General features: G+C 36.1%; 1 protein-coding gene across 1 annotated transcript in view; it reads right to left on the bottom strand.

The window, feature by feature from the left end:
- Positions 1 to 1506: 1506 nt before the first annotated feature.
- Positions 1507 to 17671, bottom strand: part of IRAK1BP1 (interleukin 1 receptor associated kinase 1 binding protein 1) — a 32376-nt gene continuing 16211 nt past the window's right edge. Inside the window, exons 3-4 of the mRNA XM_024757452.1 lie at positions 2113 to 2243; positions 1507 to 2005 (exon numbers count right to left, since the gene is read on the bottom strand). Of these exons, the coding sequence (XP_024613220.1) occupies positions 1735 to 2005; positions 2113 to 2243 (402 nt within the window). The 3' untranslated portion in view covers positions 1507 to 1734. The remainder of the gene's footprint in view (positions 2006 to 2112; positions 2244 to 17671) is intronic.

Below are 17671 nucleotides of genomic sequence, written 5' to 3'. Positions count from 1 at the left end.
TCATTGGTGAGGAAAGAGAAGCTTAAAGAAATTAAAGTGCCTTGCCAAGTTTCTATAACCAGTACATTGCTCAGCAGATATTTGAGAGCCTACTCTGTGTTGGCCCTGTCACTATGCTAAGACTGAGAATGCAGCTGTGAATGAGAAAGACAAAATCTCCATTCCAAAGGAGCTTACATTCTAGTAGTAAAATCAGGATTTTAAAATAGTGGTGTTGGATTCTAAAATTTTTCTTCTTAGCTTCCACACTCCTTCCCACCAAGGATACTACAGAAGAGATAGATTAAGCGGTTGTAGTGCCACTTAAGAAAGTGGGTGGGGATGAAAACTACATACTGGAATACGTTATAGGAAAGAAACATTGGTATATGAGTGTCAAGCTCTATCAAAGGAAAAACCCTAGGGCTTAGCTGTATGGCAGGGAATGGAAAGCCTGTGCTGCATAACAGACTTGGCTTAGGTAGACACACCTGCAGATGGTGTATAATGCAATAGCAATGATATGTACTTGCTCAGATAGCCTTAAGGATCAGTATTTTCTCAGTGTATGGGCCTGCACTGTCCAACACGGTAGCCATTACCTACTTATGGCTTTCGAGTCCTTGAAATGTGGCTAGTGCAACTAAGGAACTGAATTTTAAATTAAAAAAACATTTTTAACTTAAAAACTGACACGTGGGGCTTCCCTGGTGGCGCAGTGGTTGGGAGTCCGCCTGCTGATGCAGGGGACGTGGGTTCGTGCCCTGGTCCGGGAAGATCCAGCGTGCCGCGGAGCGGCTGGGCCCGTGAGCCATGGCGGCTGGGCCTGCGCGTCCGGAGCCTCTGCTCCGCAGCGGGAGAGGCCACAGTAGTGAGAGGCCCACGTACCGCAAAAAAAAAAAAAAAAAAAACTGACACGTGATCCAGTTACTAGATCTTTCAAGAATGTCTGGAACAACTGGGTGTGTGAATCTATTTTTTCCACCTATATTTTAAGAAACTTAAATACAGATCAAGTATTTCTGATGAAAATTTAGCATCTGAATTGAGATGTGCTGTAATATAAAATACACACTGGATTTTGAAAACTTAGTATAAAAAAGAATATACAATATCCATTAATTATTTTAAGAATAATTACATGCTGAAATGATAATATTTTGGATATACTGGGTTAAATAAAATATTAAAATTAGCTTCAACTGTTTTTCACTTTTTAAAAAATGTATCTACTAGGAAATTTTAAATTACATATATGGATTGCATTATATATATTTGTACTGGAGAGTGCTGGTATAATCAAAGGAGCCCTAGTGAAGAGAGTCTGGTCCATATATTATCTTTTATTTCTGTCATCAAAATATTGTCTTAGTATATCTCATTACCCTTTTATCAAAAGTTATGTATTGCTCATCATTCTTTCTATGAATGTTAAGAATCATGTTAATAACTGTGTCAATATTTTGTCCTGTAGTAGGAATATAAAATTATTTACACATACACTTATATGAACTGTCACTATGCAAGTGTGCACATATAACACATTTATTCCCAAAGAGTGCTTCCCATAGTAAGTTTTCAAAAACAGAAAGTAAACATAAGTATTCTGTGGAACTATATTCAAGGATTGACAGGCTTGGGGGAGAAACACTTTATATACTACATAATATACATATGTTCAGGACAAAAGCAAACATTATAAAAAGTATAAAAATAGACAAAAAGATACAAACACAATATATTTTGGTCAGAATTTCAGATATGTTTTTTTTTCTTCTCTCTCCCCTTTACTTCAAAAGTTATAAATACTTTGGAAGCAGCATGTATTGTTGCACTTTTGATTTTTTGTTGTACAGTTAACGAACCTGAGAGTCTGGATGACTGGTGATCATCTATTTGGCCTTCCCATTCTTTCATTTCTTCTTCTTTGATTAATAAAGGTTTTCCTAGAGTTTGGCCAACAAGATTACAGACTTCTTGAGCTTTGCGCCATGCATTTTCTACAGCAACGACACAGGCTTGCCGTCTTAGGAATTAAATGCAGAGATTATTAATACGACAGTCAACAAACCGCAGCACTGAATAGTTTTGTTTAATTGGTTGATAATTAATTTAAAGATGTGCTTAACTTACCGAAGATTCTCAATAGAACCTGGAGTATGATAGAACTGGGGTTGGCTGATGACAACAGAGCTATCTAGCTTTTCAACAAGAAAGTTACAAATATTTTGCATTTTTCCGAATTCAGTAAATGTAATGCAGACCTATAAATGAAATGACAATTGAAATTATTTTCATGTCTGATGCTTTATTTCAAATCTTTCTCTAAATGTGAGTTAAAAAAAGTAAAGCCAGGTTACAATGAGGTCATTTTATAGTATGTAACAGATATGAAAGACCTACTTGGTACTTATAACTAAATTTTGTTAAATTTATTTTTGCTTATTAATTTTGTAATTTATCTAATATTGACTTGAACATTTAAAACTTCATTTTAAATCAGTCAGAGACTTTTTATGAAAGAGAACTGGAGGGTTTCCCCTTCAACTTTATTATTCAGATAAATTCTAACCCTGATAAATGTTTCATGACTCTTTAGTCATCTATGCCATTAGTTAGCTTCCTGATTAGCGGTAATTACTTCATACTTCACTGCTGTCATTTGAGGTATGTTTCTTCTTCCAAAAGTTATTTTCAGATCTATATGCAGAAGTTCATCTATTTCACTATGTCCTCTGCCTTTAAATATGTGGAAGCAGCAAAGAGAAAGAGAGGGATGAGGTAACCTCCTGAGTCACCTTACACACTGAAGAACAGCTGCCTTTAATCATAAATGTTATCCAGGGAAGACTGATGTTCTATCTGGTTTCAATACTAAGTGAATAATGTCTTTTATAATCAGTTTGTCAATTTCTTTTTTTTTTTTTTTTAAAGCTGACTGGGATTTTGAGTGGGATTGCAATGACTCTAAATATAGATTAAGGAAGACCTGATACCTTAATGATACTGAGTCTTCCAAATCAGGAACAAGGTATGTTTCTTCATTTATTTAGGTCTTCTTTAATTTCTCTTAGCAATATTTTGTAGTTTTCAGCATACACGGTTAAAAGATCAGATTTATCCCTAGGTATTTTATATTTTTGATGTTTATTACCATTAGATTTTCTACATTGATGGTCATGCTGACCATGAATAAAGACAGTTTACTTCTTACTTTCCAGTATGGATGCCTTTTATTTCTTTTTCATGCCTCAGTGCACTGGCTAGAACTTCAAGTACAATGTGGGATAGAAGTTGTGAGAGTAGATACGTTTGTCTTGTTCCTGATCTTAGGCACAAAGCAATCCGTGTTTCATCAATAAATATGATGGTAACTGTAGATTTTTCATAGGTTCCCTTCATCATTTTGAGGAAGTTTCCTACTATTTCTAGTTTGCTGAGAATTTTTATTAGGAATGGATGTTGGACTTTGTTAAATGTTTTTCTTCATCTACTGAGATCATCATATGTTTCTTTCTTGTTAATATGATAAACTAGATTGACCAGTTTTTGAATGTTGAACCAACCTTTTATTCCAGGGATGAACCATACTTGGTCATTATATATTATCCTTTTTATATATCACTGGATTTGATTTGCTAAAGTTTTGTTTATAATTTCTGCACATAAGTTTATGATGGACACTGGTCTGTAGTTTTCTTTGCTTGTAATGTCTCCCTGCCCTTCCCCCCTCCCCCACCGGTTTTGTTATCTTCTGGTTCCAAATAATGAGTTGGAAAGTATTCCAGCTTCTTCATTTTCTGGAAAAGTTTGTACAGAATTGGCATAAATTCTCCCTTAAATGTATGCACTTTTTAATTTCTCTTTTAACTTCTCCTTTGACCCATGGGTTATTGAGAAGTATGTTATTTAAATTTCAAATATTTCAGTTCTATCATTTTTGCCTTAAGTATTTTGAAGCTTTAATATTAAATGTATAAGTGTTTAAGACTGTTATATTCTTGACTGACCCATTTATCATTATAAAATCATCTTTATCTGGGTAATACTCTTTGCTTTGAAATCTACTCTGTCTGATATTATCATAGCCACTACAACTTTCTTTTGGTTATTGTTAGCATGGTATATCTTTATGCACCCCTTCGATTTTTTTTTTTGCGGTACGCGGGCCTCTCACTGTTGTGGCCTCTCCCGTTGCGGAGCACAGGCTCTGGATGCGCAGGCCCAGCGGCCATGGCTCACGGGCCCAGCCGCTCCGCGGCATGTGGGATCTTCCCGGACCAGGGCACGACCCCGTGTCCCCTGCATTGGCAGGCAGACTCTCAACCACTGCGCCACCAGGGAAGCCCTGGTTTTTTTTAAAGGCAGATTTATTAAGGCATAACTTATAGAGAGCAAAATACACTCCTTTCAGTATACGTTCTATGAATTTTGACAGATGCATTTACTCATGTAGCTACCATTATGATCAGTCCCATCAACTTCCTCAAATTCCCCTGTGCTCCCCACATCCCAGCCCCTGAAAGCCACTGATCTGTTTTTTTTAAATAGTTGCACTTAATTTTTTTAATTTAATTTTTTGGACAATTTAAAAGGTTACTTTCCATTTACAGTTACTACAAAATATTGGCTCTATTCCTTGTGTTGTAACTCTATGTCCTTGAGCCTATCTTATACCCAATAGTCTGTACCTTCCACTCTCCCACTCCTATATTGCCTCTGCCCCCCAACACTGCTAACCATTAGTTTGTTCTCTATATCTGTGAGTCTGCTTCTTTTTTGTTTTATTCACTAGCTTTTAATATTTTTTAGACTTCACATGTAAGTGATATACAGTATTTGTCTTTCTTTGTCTGACTTATTTCACTTAGCATAATGCCCTCCAAGTCCATCCATGTTGCTGCAAATGGCAAAATTTCATTCTTTTTTATGGCTCAGTAGTATTCCATTGTACACACACACACACACACACACACACACACACACACACACACATATACACCATAGCTTCTTTATTCACTCATCTGTTGATGGACACTTAGGTTGCTTCCGTATCTTGGCAGTTACAAATAATGCTGGATGAACACTGGGATGCATGTATCTTTTTGAATTAGTGTTTTTGTTTTTTCCGGATATATACCCAGGAGTGGAACTGCTAGGTCATATGGTAGTTTTATCATTTGCAAATATTTTCTCCCATTCAGTAGGTTGTCTTTTCATTTTGTCAATGGTTACCTTTGCTGTGCAAAAGCTTTTAAGTTTAATTTGGTCTCATTTGTTTATTTTTACCTTTATTTCCTTTACTTTAGGAGACGGATCAAAAAATATTGCTGTGATTTATGTCAAAGAGTTTTCTGCCTATGTTTTCCTCTAGGAGTTTTATGCTATCCAGTCCTACATTTAGGTCTTTAATCAATTTTGAGTTTATTTTTATACATGGTGTTAGAGAATGTTCTAATTTCATTCTTTTATAGGTAGCTGCCAGTTTTCCCAGCACCACTTATTGAAGAGACTGTCTTTTTTCCACTGTATATTTTTGCCTCCTTTGTTGTAGGTTAATTGACTATAAGTGCAGGATTTATTTCTGGGCTGTCTATCCTGTTTCATGGATGTGTCTGTTTTTGTGCCAGAGCCATACTATTTTGATTACTGTAGCTTTGTAGTATAGTCTGAAGTCAGCATGATTCCTCCAGCTCTGTTCCTCATTCTCAAGATTGTTTTGGCTATTAGGGATCTTCTGTGTTTCCATACAAATTTTAAAATTATTTGTTCTAGTTCTGTGAAAAACGCCACTGGTATCTTGATAGGGATTGCATTGAATCTGTAGATTGCCTTGGGTAGTACAGTCATTTTCACAATATTGATTCTTCCAATTCAAGAACATGGTATATCTTTCCATCTGTTTGTGTTGTCTTCAATTTGTTTCATCACTGTCGTATGGTTTTCAGAGTATAGGTGTTTTTCCTCCTTAGGTAGATTTATTCCTAGGTATTTTATTCTTTTTGATGAGATGGTAAATAGGACTGTTTCCTTAATTCCCCTTTCTGATATGTCATTGTTAGTGTATAGAAATGCAACAGATTTCTGTGTATTAATTTTGTATCCTGTAACTTTACTAAATTAATTGATGAACTCTAGTAGTTTTCTGATGGCATCTTTAGGATTTTCTATGTATAGTATCATGTCATCTGCAAACAGTGACAGTTTTACTTCCTCCTTTCCAACATGGATTCCTTTTATTTCTTTATCTTCTCTGATTGCTGTGGCTAGGGCTTCCAAAACTATGTTGAATAAAAGTGACAAGAGTGGACGTCCTTGTCTTACTCCTGATCTTAGAGGAAATGTTTTCAGCTTCTCACTGTTGAGAATGATGTTAGTGGTGGGTTTGTCATATATGGCCTTTATCATGTTGAGGTATGTTTCCTCTATGCCTGCTTTCTGGAGGGTTTTTAATATAAATGGATGTTGAATTTTATCAATAGCTTTTCCTGCACCTATTGAGATGATTATGTGGGTTTTATTCTCCAATTTGTTAATGTGGTGTGTCACATGGATTGATTTGCAGATATTGAAAAATCCTTGCATCCCTGGGATAAATTCCACTTGATCATGGTATATGATCTTTTTGATGTACTGTTGGATTCGGTTTGCTAATATTTTGTTGGGGATTTTTGAATTTATGTTAATTAGTGATATTGGCCTGTAATTTTCTTTTTTTGTGTGTGATATCTTTGTCTGGTTTTGGTATCAGAGTGATGCTAGCCTCACAGAATGAGTTCCGAAGTGTTCACTCCTCTGCAATTTTTTGGAATAGTTTCAGAGGACAGGTGTTAACTCTTCTCTAAATGTTTGGTAGAATTCACCTGTGAAGCCACCTGGTCCTGGACTTTTGTTTGTTGTGAGTTTTAAAATTACTGATTCAAGCCCGTTACTGTAATTGGTCTGTTTATATTTTCTATTTCTTCCTGGTTCAGTCTTAGGAGATTGTGCCTTTCTAAGAATTTGTCCATTTCTTCTAGGTTGTCCATTTTATTGGCATATAGTTGTTCACAGTAGTCTCTTATGATTCTTTGTATTTCTGTGGTATCAGTTGTAACTTCTTTTGCATTTCTGATTTTGATTTGGGCCCTCTCCTTTCTTTTCTTGATGAGTGTGGCTAAAGGTTTATCAATTTTGTTTATTTTTTCAAAGAACCAGCTTTTAGTTTCATTGATCTTTTCTATTGTTTTCTTCATTTCTATTTCATTTATTCCTGCTCTGATCTTTATGATTTCTTTCCTTCTACTAACTTTGGGTTTTGTTAGTTCTTTTACTTTAGATGTAAGGTTAGGTTGTTTACTTGAGAGTTTTCTTGTTTACTGAGGTAAGCTTGTATTGCTGTAAACTTCCCTCTTAGAACTGCTTTTGCTGTGTCCCATAAGTTTTGGATTGTCATGTTTTCATTTTCATTTGTCTCTAGGTATATTTTGACTTCCTCTTTGATTTCTTCGGTGATCCACTGCTTGTTTAGTAGCATACTGTTTAGCCTCCACGTTTGTGTTTTTTTGCAGTTTTTCTAAATAGTTGATTTCTAGTCATATAGCACTGTGGTCAGAAAAGATGCCTGATACAATTTCAATTTTCTTAAATTTACTGAGACTTGTTTTGTGGCCTAGCATGTGATTTATCCTGGAGAATGTGCACATGGAACCATGTGCACTTGAAAAGAATGTGTATTTTGTTGCTTTCTACTGGAATGCTCGGTATATATCAATTACGTCCATTTAGACTAATGTGTTGGAGAAGATATAACAATTGTAAATACATATGCACTCAACATAGGAGTACCTATATATATAAGGCAAATACTAACAGACATAAAAGGAGAAATCAATGGTAACACAATAATTGTAGGGGACTTTAAAATCCCACTAACATCAATGGACAGATAATCTAGGCTGAAAATGAATAAGGAAACACAGGCCTTAAATAACACATTGATCTGTTTTTCTAAAACTTTATTTTTTTAGAGAAGTTTCAGGCACACAGCAAAATTGACAGGAAGGAACAGAGGTTTTCCATATATACCCTTCTACCCCCCACACACATAGTCCCCCCTCACCATAATCAACATTCCCCACCAGACTGGTACATTTGTTACAATATGTGTACCTACTGGGTTGACCAAAAAGTTCTTTCAGGTTTTTCCATAACACCTTTGGCCAACCCAATACACTGACACAGCATAATGACCAGAAGTCCATAGTTTACATAAGAGTTCATTCTTGGTGTTTTATATTCACTGGGTTTGTACAAATGTATGCTGCCATGCATCTATCATTATAGTTTCATACAGAATACTCTCACTGCCCTAAAATTCCTCTGTGCACCCCCTATTCATCCCACCCTCCCCCTAACTGCTGGCAACCATTGATCCTTTTACTGTCTCCATAGTTTTTCTTCTCCCAGAATGTCATATAGTTGGAGTCATACAGTTTGTAGCCTTTTCTGATTGTCTTAGTAATAGGCATTTAAGGTTCATACCTATTTTCATGGCTTGAGAGCTTATTTCTTTTTAGTGATGAATAATATTCCATTTTCTGGATGTACCAGTTTATGTATCCATTCGCCTAATGAAGGACATCTTTGTTGCTTCCAAATTTTGCGATTATGAATAAAGCTGCTATAAATATCCACGTGCACGTTTCTATGTGAGCATACATTTTCACCTCCTTTGGGTACATACTAAGGAGCATGACTGCTGCATCATGTGGTAGGAATATGTTTAGTTTTATAGGAAACTTTGTCTCCCATCAGGCGGACTCTCAACCACTGCGCCACTAGGGAAGCCCGACTGCACCATTTTGCATTCCCACCAGGAATGAGTGAGAGCTCCTCTTGTTCCACAACCTCGTCAGCATTTGGTGTTGTCAGCATTCCAGATTTTGGCCATTCTAATAACTGTGCAGCGACACTTCATTTTTGTTTTAATTTGCATCTGCCTAATAACATATGATGTGTATCAGCTTTTCATATGCTTATTTACCATCTATATATCTTTTTTAGTGAGGCATCTGTTAAGGTCTTTGGTTTATTTTTAATTTTTTTTTTTCTTACTGTTGAGGTTAAGAGTTCTTTGTGTATTTTGGATAGCAGTCCTTTAAAATAAGTGTGTTTTGCAAATATTTTCTCTGGGTCTGTGACTTTTCTTATTATTCTCCTGACATTGTCTTTCACAGAGCAGAAGTTTTTAACTGTAATGAAGTCCAGCTTACCAATTATTTCTTTCATGGATCAATGCCTTTGGTGTTGTATCTACAAAGTCAGTGTGATACTCAAGGCCATCTAGGTTTTCTCATACGTTTATAGTTTTGTGTTTTACCTTTAGGTCTATGATACATTCTGAGTTAATTTTTTGAAGGGTGCAAGGTCTGTATCTAAATACTTTTTTTTTGTATGTGGATGTCTTGTTGTTCCAGCACCAATTGTTGAAAAGTTGATTGTGCCCCACTGTACTGCCTTTGCTTCTTTCTCAAAAATCAGTTGATTATACAGGAGTCTATTTCTTGGCTCTCTATTCTGTTCCATTGATCTGTTTGTCTGTTCTTCAAACACTACTACACTATCTTGATTTTTGAAGCCTTTTAGTAAGCCTTGAAGTCAGGGAATGTCATTTCTCCAACTTTGTTCTTCTCCTTCAATACTGTATTGGCTATTCTGGTTCTTTTGCATCTCCATATAAACTTGAATCATTTTTTTTTTTTCAATATCCCCAAAATAACTTACTGGGAGTTTGGTTGAGACTGCATCAAATCTATAGATCTAGTTCAGAAGAACTGACATCCTGACCATATTGAGTCTTTCTATCCATGAACATGGAATATCTCTCCATTTATTTGGCTCTTCTTTGATCTAATTCATCAGAGTGTCAAAGTTTTCCTCATATAAATCTTGTACATATATGTTGTTAGATATACACCCAAGTATTTCATGTTTTGGGGTGCTATGGAAAATTGTTTTTAATTTCAAATTCTACTTGTTTGTTGCTGGTATGTAGGAAATATTTTGTTGAATATTTTTGCCTCTATATTCATGAGAGATTGGTCTGTAGTTTTCTTATCTTGTAATGCATTTCCATAGGATTTGTGGTGATGTCTCCTTTTTCAGTTCTGATATTAGTAATGTGTTCCTTCTCTTTTTTTTCCCCCTTTAGTTTGGCCAGAAGCTTATCAATCTTATTGATATTTTCAGAGAACTAGCTTTTGGTTTCACTAATTTTCTCTATTGATTTCCTGTTTTCAATTTCACTGATTTCTGCTCTAATTCTTATTATTTTTCTTCTGCTTACTTTGGACTTAATTTGCTCTTCTTTTTCTAGTTTCCTAAGGTGGAAACATTATTTATTTTAGATTTTTCTTCTTTTTACTATATGCATTCAATGCTAAAATTTCTCTCTAAGCTGCTTTCACTGTATCTCACACATTTTGATAAACTGTATTTTCATTTTCATTTAGTTCTAAATATTTTAAAATTTCTCTTGAGATTTCTTCATTGACCCACGTTATTTAGAAGTGTGTTGTTTAATCTCCACGTATTTGGGGATTTTCCAATTATGTTTCTGTTATTGATTTCTAGGTAAATGCCACTGTGGTCAGAGAGCAGACATTATATGATCTATCCTTTTAAATTTGTTAAGGTATAAGTTTTGGCCTAAAATGTATTTTTTGGCGGTGGTGGGGGGAAGTAAAGGTTTACTGCAGGGCCAAGCAATGAGAATGGGTGGATTGTGCTCAAAAGACCCAAACTCCAAATGTGTTCTATCTTGGTGAATGCTCCATGAGAGCTTGAGAAGAAGAATACTGTTTCTGGAGGAAGTAATTTATAGATGTCCATTCTATCCAGTGAATTCATGGTACTGTTAAGTTCAACTAGGTCCTTACTGATTTATGCCTGCTGAATCTGTCCCTTCTTGATAAAGGGAGTTGGAGACTCCAACTATGATAGTGGACTCATCTATTTCTCCTAGCAGTTCTATTAGTTTTTGCCTCATGTAGTTGGGGAATGTACGTTAAGGAGTTTTTTTTTTTTTTGGCTGTGCCACCACGCAGCATGTGGGATCTTAGTTCCCCAACCAGGGATCGAACCCATGCTCCCTGCACTGGAAGTGCAGAGTCTTAACCACAGGACTGCCAGAGAAGTCCCCAGGGATTGTTATGGCTCTGGGAAAATTGCCCCTGTGTCATTACCTAATGCCCTTCTGTATCCCTGATAACTCCTTGTTATGAAGTCTGTTGCGTCTGAAATTACAATAGTGATTCTTGCTTTCTTTTGATTAGTGTTAGCATGATTAATTTTTCTCCATGGATTTACTTCTAATCTATATATGTCTTTATATTTAAAATGGCTTTCTCATAGATAACATATAGTTGGGTAGTGTTTTTTGATGCACTTTGACAATCTCTGTCTTTTAATTGCTGCGTTTAGACCACTGATGTTAAAAGCATTACTGATATAGTTGGATTAATATCCACCCTATTCTTTACTGTTTATTTGTTGCCCTTGTTCCTTTTTCTAAGTTCTGTCTTCTGCCTTTTGTGATTTAAAAACATTTTTCATTTATTTATTTATTTTGGCTGTGTTGGGTCTTCGTTGCTGTGTGTGGGCTTTCTCTAGTTGCTGCAAGCAGGGACTACTCTTTGTTGCAGTGCACGGGCTTCTCGTTGCGGTGGCTTCTCTTGTTGCAGAGCACAGGCTCTAGGTGCACGGGTTTCAGTAATTTTGGCACACGGGCTCAGTAGACGTGGCTCGTGGGCTCTAGAGCGCAGGCTCAGTAGCTGTGGCACACAGGCTTAGTTGCTCTGCGGCATGTGGGATCTTCCTGGATCAGGGCTCGAACCCATTTCCCCTGCATTGGCAAGTGGATTCTTAACCACTGTGCCACCAGGGAAGCCCTTGCGATTTTAACTGAGCATTTCATGGTTCCCTTTTTTCTCCTTTCTTAACATATCAGTTATATATTTTTAAGCTTTTTTAGTGGTTTCTCTAAAGTATGCAATACATATTTACAGCTAATCCAAGTCCACTTTTAAATAACACTATACCACTTTATGGGTTGTGTGAGCACCTTATAATAACAAAATAATCCTAATTCCTCCATCCCATCTCTTGTATCATTACAGTCATTCATTTCACTTATATATCAGCATACACAAGTATATATATAAGAAACATGCATAAGCATACAAAATTGAATATATTGTTGCTATTACTTTAAACAAACTGGTATTCACTAGATTGATTAAGAATAAGAAAAATATCTATAACACAGGGAACTCTGCTCCATATTATGTAACAACCTAAATGGGAAAAGAATTTGAAAAAGAAGAGATACATGTATATGTATAACTGAATCACTTTGCTGTACACCTGAAACTAATGCAACATTGTTAATCAACTATAATATAAAATAAGTTAAGAAAAAGAATAAGAAAAATAAAAGTATTTTACCTTCACTTACTCCTTTTTTGATGTTCTTCTTTTCTTTACATAGATCCAGGTTTCTGATCTATATTATTTTCCTTCTTTCCAAAGAACTTCTTCTAACAGTTGTTGCAAGGCAGCCCTAATGGTAACAAATTCCCTCAATTTTTGGATTTCCCTGCTGGCCTAGTGGTTAGGAGTCCGGGCTTTCACTGCAGTGGCCTTGGTTCAATCCCTGGTTGGGAAAGATCCTGCAAATTGCATGGTGTGGCCAGAAAACAAAAACCAAAAACACCCCCACCCCCCGAAAAAACAGTCTTAGTCAAATTCCCTCAATTTTTGTCTGAGAAAGTCTTTATTTCTCCTTCAATTTTGAAGGATACTGTGTAGAGAACTCTAGGTTGGGTTTTTTTTTTCTCTCAACACTTTAAGTGTTTAAACTCCACTCTCTCTTTTCTTGTATGGTTTCAGAGGAAAAGTCAGATATAATTCTTGTTTTTCTTCCTCTATAGGTAAAGTGTTTTTACCTCTGGCTTCTTTCACGTTTTCTTCTTTATCTCTGATTTTTTGTAGTTTGAAAATAATATGCTCACCAGTAGGGGTCTTTCTGGGCATTTACTGGGGAAATTCTCTGTCATTATTGCTTCAAATATTTCTTCTGTTCCTTTCTCTCTTCTCTTTCTGGTACTCTCATTATGTGTATGTTATACCTTCTGTAGTTGTCCCATAGTCCTTGGATATTCTGGGGGTTTTTTTCCCCCCAGTTTTTGTTCTCTTTGCTTTTCAGTTTTTGAGCTTTCTATTGAGATACCTTCAAGCCTAGAGATTCTTTCCTCTACTGCATCCAGTCTACTAAAAAGCCCATCAGAAGCATTCTTCGTTTCTGTTACAGTGTTTTTGATCTCTAGTATTACTTTCTGGGTCTTAGGATTTCAATCTCTCTGCTTATGTTGCCCATCTGTTCTTGCATGGTGTCTACTTATCCATTAGAGCTCTTAGCACATTAATCATATTTGTTTTAAATTCTCAGTCTGATAGTTCCAACATCCCTACCGTCTCTAGTTCTCATGCTTGCACTGTCTCATCAAACTGCATTTTTTGCCTTTTGGTGTGCCTTGTAATTTTTTCCTTGATAACTGGACATGATATATTGAGTAAAAAGAACTGCTGTAAATAAGTCTTTAGTAATGTGGTGGTAAGATATAGGGAGAGGGAAAGTGTTCTACTGTTTTATGATTCTCAGTTTTTTAGTGAGCCAGTGCCTCCAGACTGAACTTCACAAGTATTTCTGAGTTGTTGTTGTTTTCTCCTCCTCTTTAGGTAGAAGAAGATGGCTAGAGTGGATTGGATTTCGGTATTTCCCTTCCCTCTGGTTAGTTAGGCTCTGATAATATACCAGCAGGTTAGGGTCTGCTTAACTAGTTTCTCCTGAGGACAGACTTTCTTAAGAACAGAGTACTCTGGCATATTTCAAAATGGTTCCTTTTCCTCTCCCTCTGCCAGACACACTAGGGAAGTTTTTTCCCATCTTCACAGTGAGAACCTAGTCGAGCACGTGGAGGTAAATCTCACAAAACTGTGGGTCCCCCTCTATGACTGGATCCTCTAGAGTTTTAATTCTCAGAGTTGTCCACACTGAGCCTCCAGGAATTTGTCAATTATAGTTCAGAGTTTCCTACCCGGGCACCGTTTCTGGAGGTGGTTTCTGTTGTCTCTGCTCTAGTAAGCTGTGACTCACTGTGTTTGCCTGTCTGTCTCTCCAGTTTGGGGGGTAGCAGTGTGCCCTGTATGCTCACCTCTCTTATGGACCCTAGAAGAGTTGTTGATTTTTCAGTTTTCTTTCAGCTTTTTACTTGTTAGGATGCAGTGGTGACTTCTAAGCTCCTAACACGTAGACAAAGAAACTGAAAGTCTGCCATTACTTTTAACCAGTTGGTGCCCTCATATTTAAAGTACATTTGTCCTATGTAGCCGCTTCCCACTAGCCATCCATTTTACATTTGGTAGTGCATATATGTTAATGCTACTCTCTCACTTCATTGCTGCATAGCACAGGGAGATCAGCTCGGTGCTTTGTGACCACCTAGAGGGGTGGGATAGGGAGGGTGGGAGGGAGGGAGATGCAAGAGGGAAGAGATATGGGGATACATGTATATGTATAGCTGATTCACTGTGTTACACAGCAGAAACTAACACACCACTGTAAAGCAATTATACTCCAATAAAGATATAAAAAAATAAATTCTATTAATAAAAGAAAAAAAAAATAAAGTATGTTTGTTGCAAGCAGCTTACAGGTGAGGTGTGTTTTTTTATACAATCTGAAATATAAGACTTCTAATGGAGGTATTTAGAGTATTTATATTTAATGTGATTATTGATATGGTTATATTTAAACCTCTGATCTTGCTATACTATTTGTCTCATATTTTCTTTTTTCCCCCTCCCCATGTTCTGCCTTTTTTTGGGGGGCTTGAGTATATTTTTATTATTCTATTTGATATCCTTCATTGGCTTCTTTGCTATAACTCTTGTTGTTGTTGTTAATTTAGTGTCTGCTTTAGAGTTTATAGTATATACATGTTTATCACAATCTACCTTCAGGAGATATACCATTTCATATATAAGAAACCTACAATATTCTACTTCTATTTCTCCCTTCTTGACCTTCATGCTATTGCTGTTGTACGTTTTACTTTGACATATGTTAGAATTCCTAAAGTTCGTCATTGTCATTTTTGTTCAAACAATTATCTTTTATATAGATGTAGAGATATAGAGATGATATAAGAAAAATATCATATCTACCTGTGTAGTTACCATTTTCAGTGCCCTACATTCCTTTGTGTAGATTCCTATTCCTTTTTGGTACCATTTCATTCCACCTACCCCATTTCATTTAGCATTTCTTGTATTGCAAGTCTACAGGTAATGAATTCTTTCAGCTTTCTGAAAAAGTCTATAGTTGGCCTTCAATTTTGAGCAGAGTTTTTGCTGAACACAGGGTGATAATAACAAACTATAAGATAGGAGAAATATGATTTAAAAGCCCCAAGTGAGAAAGACACTGTTTTAGTTGTAATCATTGTTTATGACTGTAAGCTCAACAGAAGGGAACAATGGGATGCAAGTGCCAAGGTGTTCAGGCGTATATGTGTTATTAGAAATGAACATTCCAGAATAGGGAAGATAATCATCTTTCTCTAATATGGAATCACAATTAGGACACGATAGTTGTAGATGCTTTAGGAGGAAATTGGTTAACAAAAGAGAGAGCTTGTCATCTAAGAAATGACCAAAGAAACTGGGGATCCTTACACTTGGAGGAGAAAAAAGTAGCATTAATATGATACTGAACCTCAAGTATATACTTCTAGGAAGAAATATTTGTTTTGTCCTTGGAGAGGTACGTAATTAAAATGGATAAGTACTAGTAAGTCAATTCTTGGTTTAATGTTAGAAAATTGTATATTGATTAGATGTCTGAAAATGGAATTGGCCTTTTATATTCATACCTATCTATGTATAAAATATTTCACAACAAAGATGAAGAGTTAAAAGAAAATTAGATGAGATAACGTATGGAAAACACCTGACACATGGAAACATGCAAGGAAAAGGAGGGGGGAAACTGGTTATACTATTTTTTCTATTTAATAGACTTTTATTGAATGCCTACTATATCCCAGGTTTTTAAAATCCCTCCAACACTGAAATTGTAACAGGAAAACAACATGAGAAGTGGAAAGAGTAGAGATATAAGAATTGCAAAGCCAAGGTTTTACTCCAACCCCAAATATACAAACACCCACCCACCCTTAAAGAACTCACTTAGATAATTTCTAACTTTCAATATCTTATATTCAAAATAAGCTGAAGCAGCAGGGTAGGCGGGAGGTTAGAAAAAGAATCTCTGAAGTGCCTTTCAGGATGAAAATTTCAGATATTATGTGAAAAGTAATGTTCTACCATCTAATCTTAGTCTGTATATTTAACTATCTGCGAGAATATTGGTATACATCAGATATTAGGTTTTGGTGTTCACTATAGCCATAGCCATAAAGCCACACATTGTTCTTTATGCACAGGTTGGCATACTTTATACCTCATGACCCTACCATCCTGGTCTCTGCTGATGCTGACTTAAGGGCAATCATGTATTAGACTACACTATATAAGAGTTCTGGCTACTGGGGAGCCCTATACAAAATATAATCAGATTCTCTCTTAAGAAATTCAAATACAAGACATTAATAAGGTAAGTACAGCAAACGGACGAGGAGTAGAGTTTAGCCAAGTCCTCACTTAGCCATGTCTTACAACAAAATAAGCAGCTCTAAAGCACACTCTGTACGTGGCGGGTCAGTCCCTAGAATAAATCAGTCTGAAAAACTGGCCAGTTTTCCATGAAGCCTGGCTGAATGTTTGCTGGGACTGTTCCTTTTCCTCCTCGTGTACTTACTAGTGTACCCTCACAACAAACCCCATTAACTAAGATAACCAGAGTCCATCTATGTTCACTACAACCTGAAGTCCAAACAGGTAATAACTACTGGAGGATGCTAGAACAACTCCCAGTCTTTGACTTCCATAATATGGAATCTTACCAGACCACTCTTCATCCTGTTTTGAAAGGTATGTTTTGGTCCCCACTACTACAGAATAACATTTGCCAAATGGATCCCTAAAATATCATAAGATGGTTAAATTTTAAGTGAAGAAATTATAAATTTATTAAAGTAAGTATAGGGACAACAGCGTGTTATGGAAATTACTGTCTCAAGAGGTAAGAAGCCAGGATCCTAATTTCCATTCTAATTCTTATAATATGATCTTTGAAAAATCTGAGCCTAAGCTATCTAAGCCTAAGGTCACACCCTTAAAATTAGAAAAAATAATTTATTATCTGCCTGAAGGTTGGACTAGTTGATTTCTTGAGGTATTTTACACCTCTAATGGCAAAGATTCTCTGATTAGATAAACAATATTCCATTCTAATCTCATTCCTGTTTGTTTCCTGGGGCAAAGGAGGCAGCCTGACTGCCCCAAAGTACCCCAAGATGTTTGGAGCCAGGAAGAGAGAGCAGTCTTGTAACCTAGCCACAAGTACATATAACATACTCTGGTGTCATAAAATACTGATCATACAATCTTTAAAGATAAGTAAAAAGCTCGACAGTTTTAAGAACTAAATGTTTTCATTAATTGAGTGTACAAAAATATTTTGTTCTTT

The sequence above is a fragment of the Neophocaena asiaeorientalis genome, unplaced genomic scaffold (assembly GCF_003031525.2).
Source record: "Neophocaena asiaeorientalis asiaeorientalis breed wild unplaced genomic scaffold, Neophocaena_asiaeorientalis_V1.1 scaffold253, whole genome shotgun sequence".
NCBI classification, from domain to species: Eukaryota; Metazoa; Chordata; class Mammalia; order Artiodactyla; family Phocoenidae; genus Neophocaena; species Neophocaena asiaeorientalis.
The sequence above is the reverse complement of the archived record's forward strand: the minus strand, read 5'-3'. Positions and strand labels throughout refer to the sequence as shown.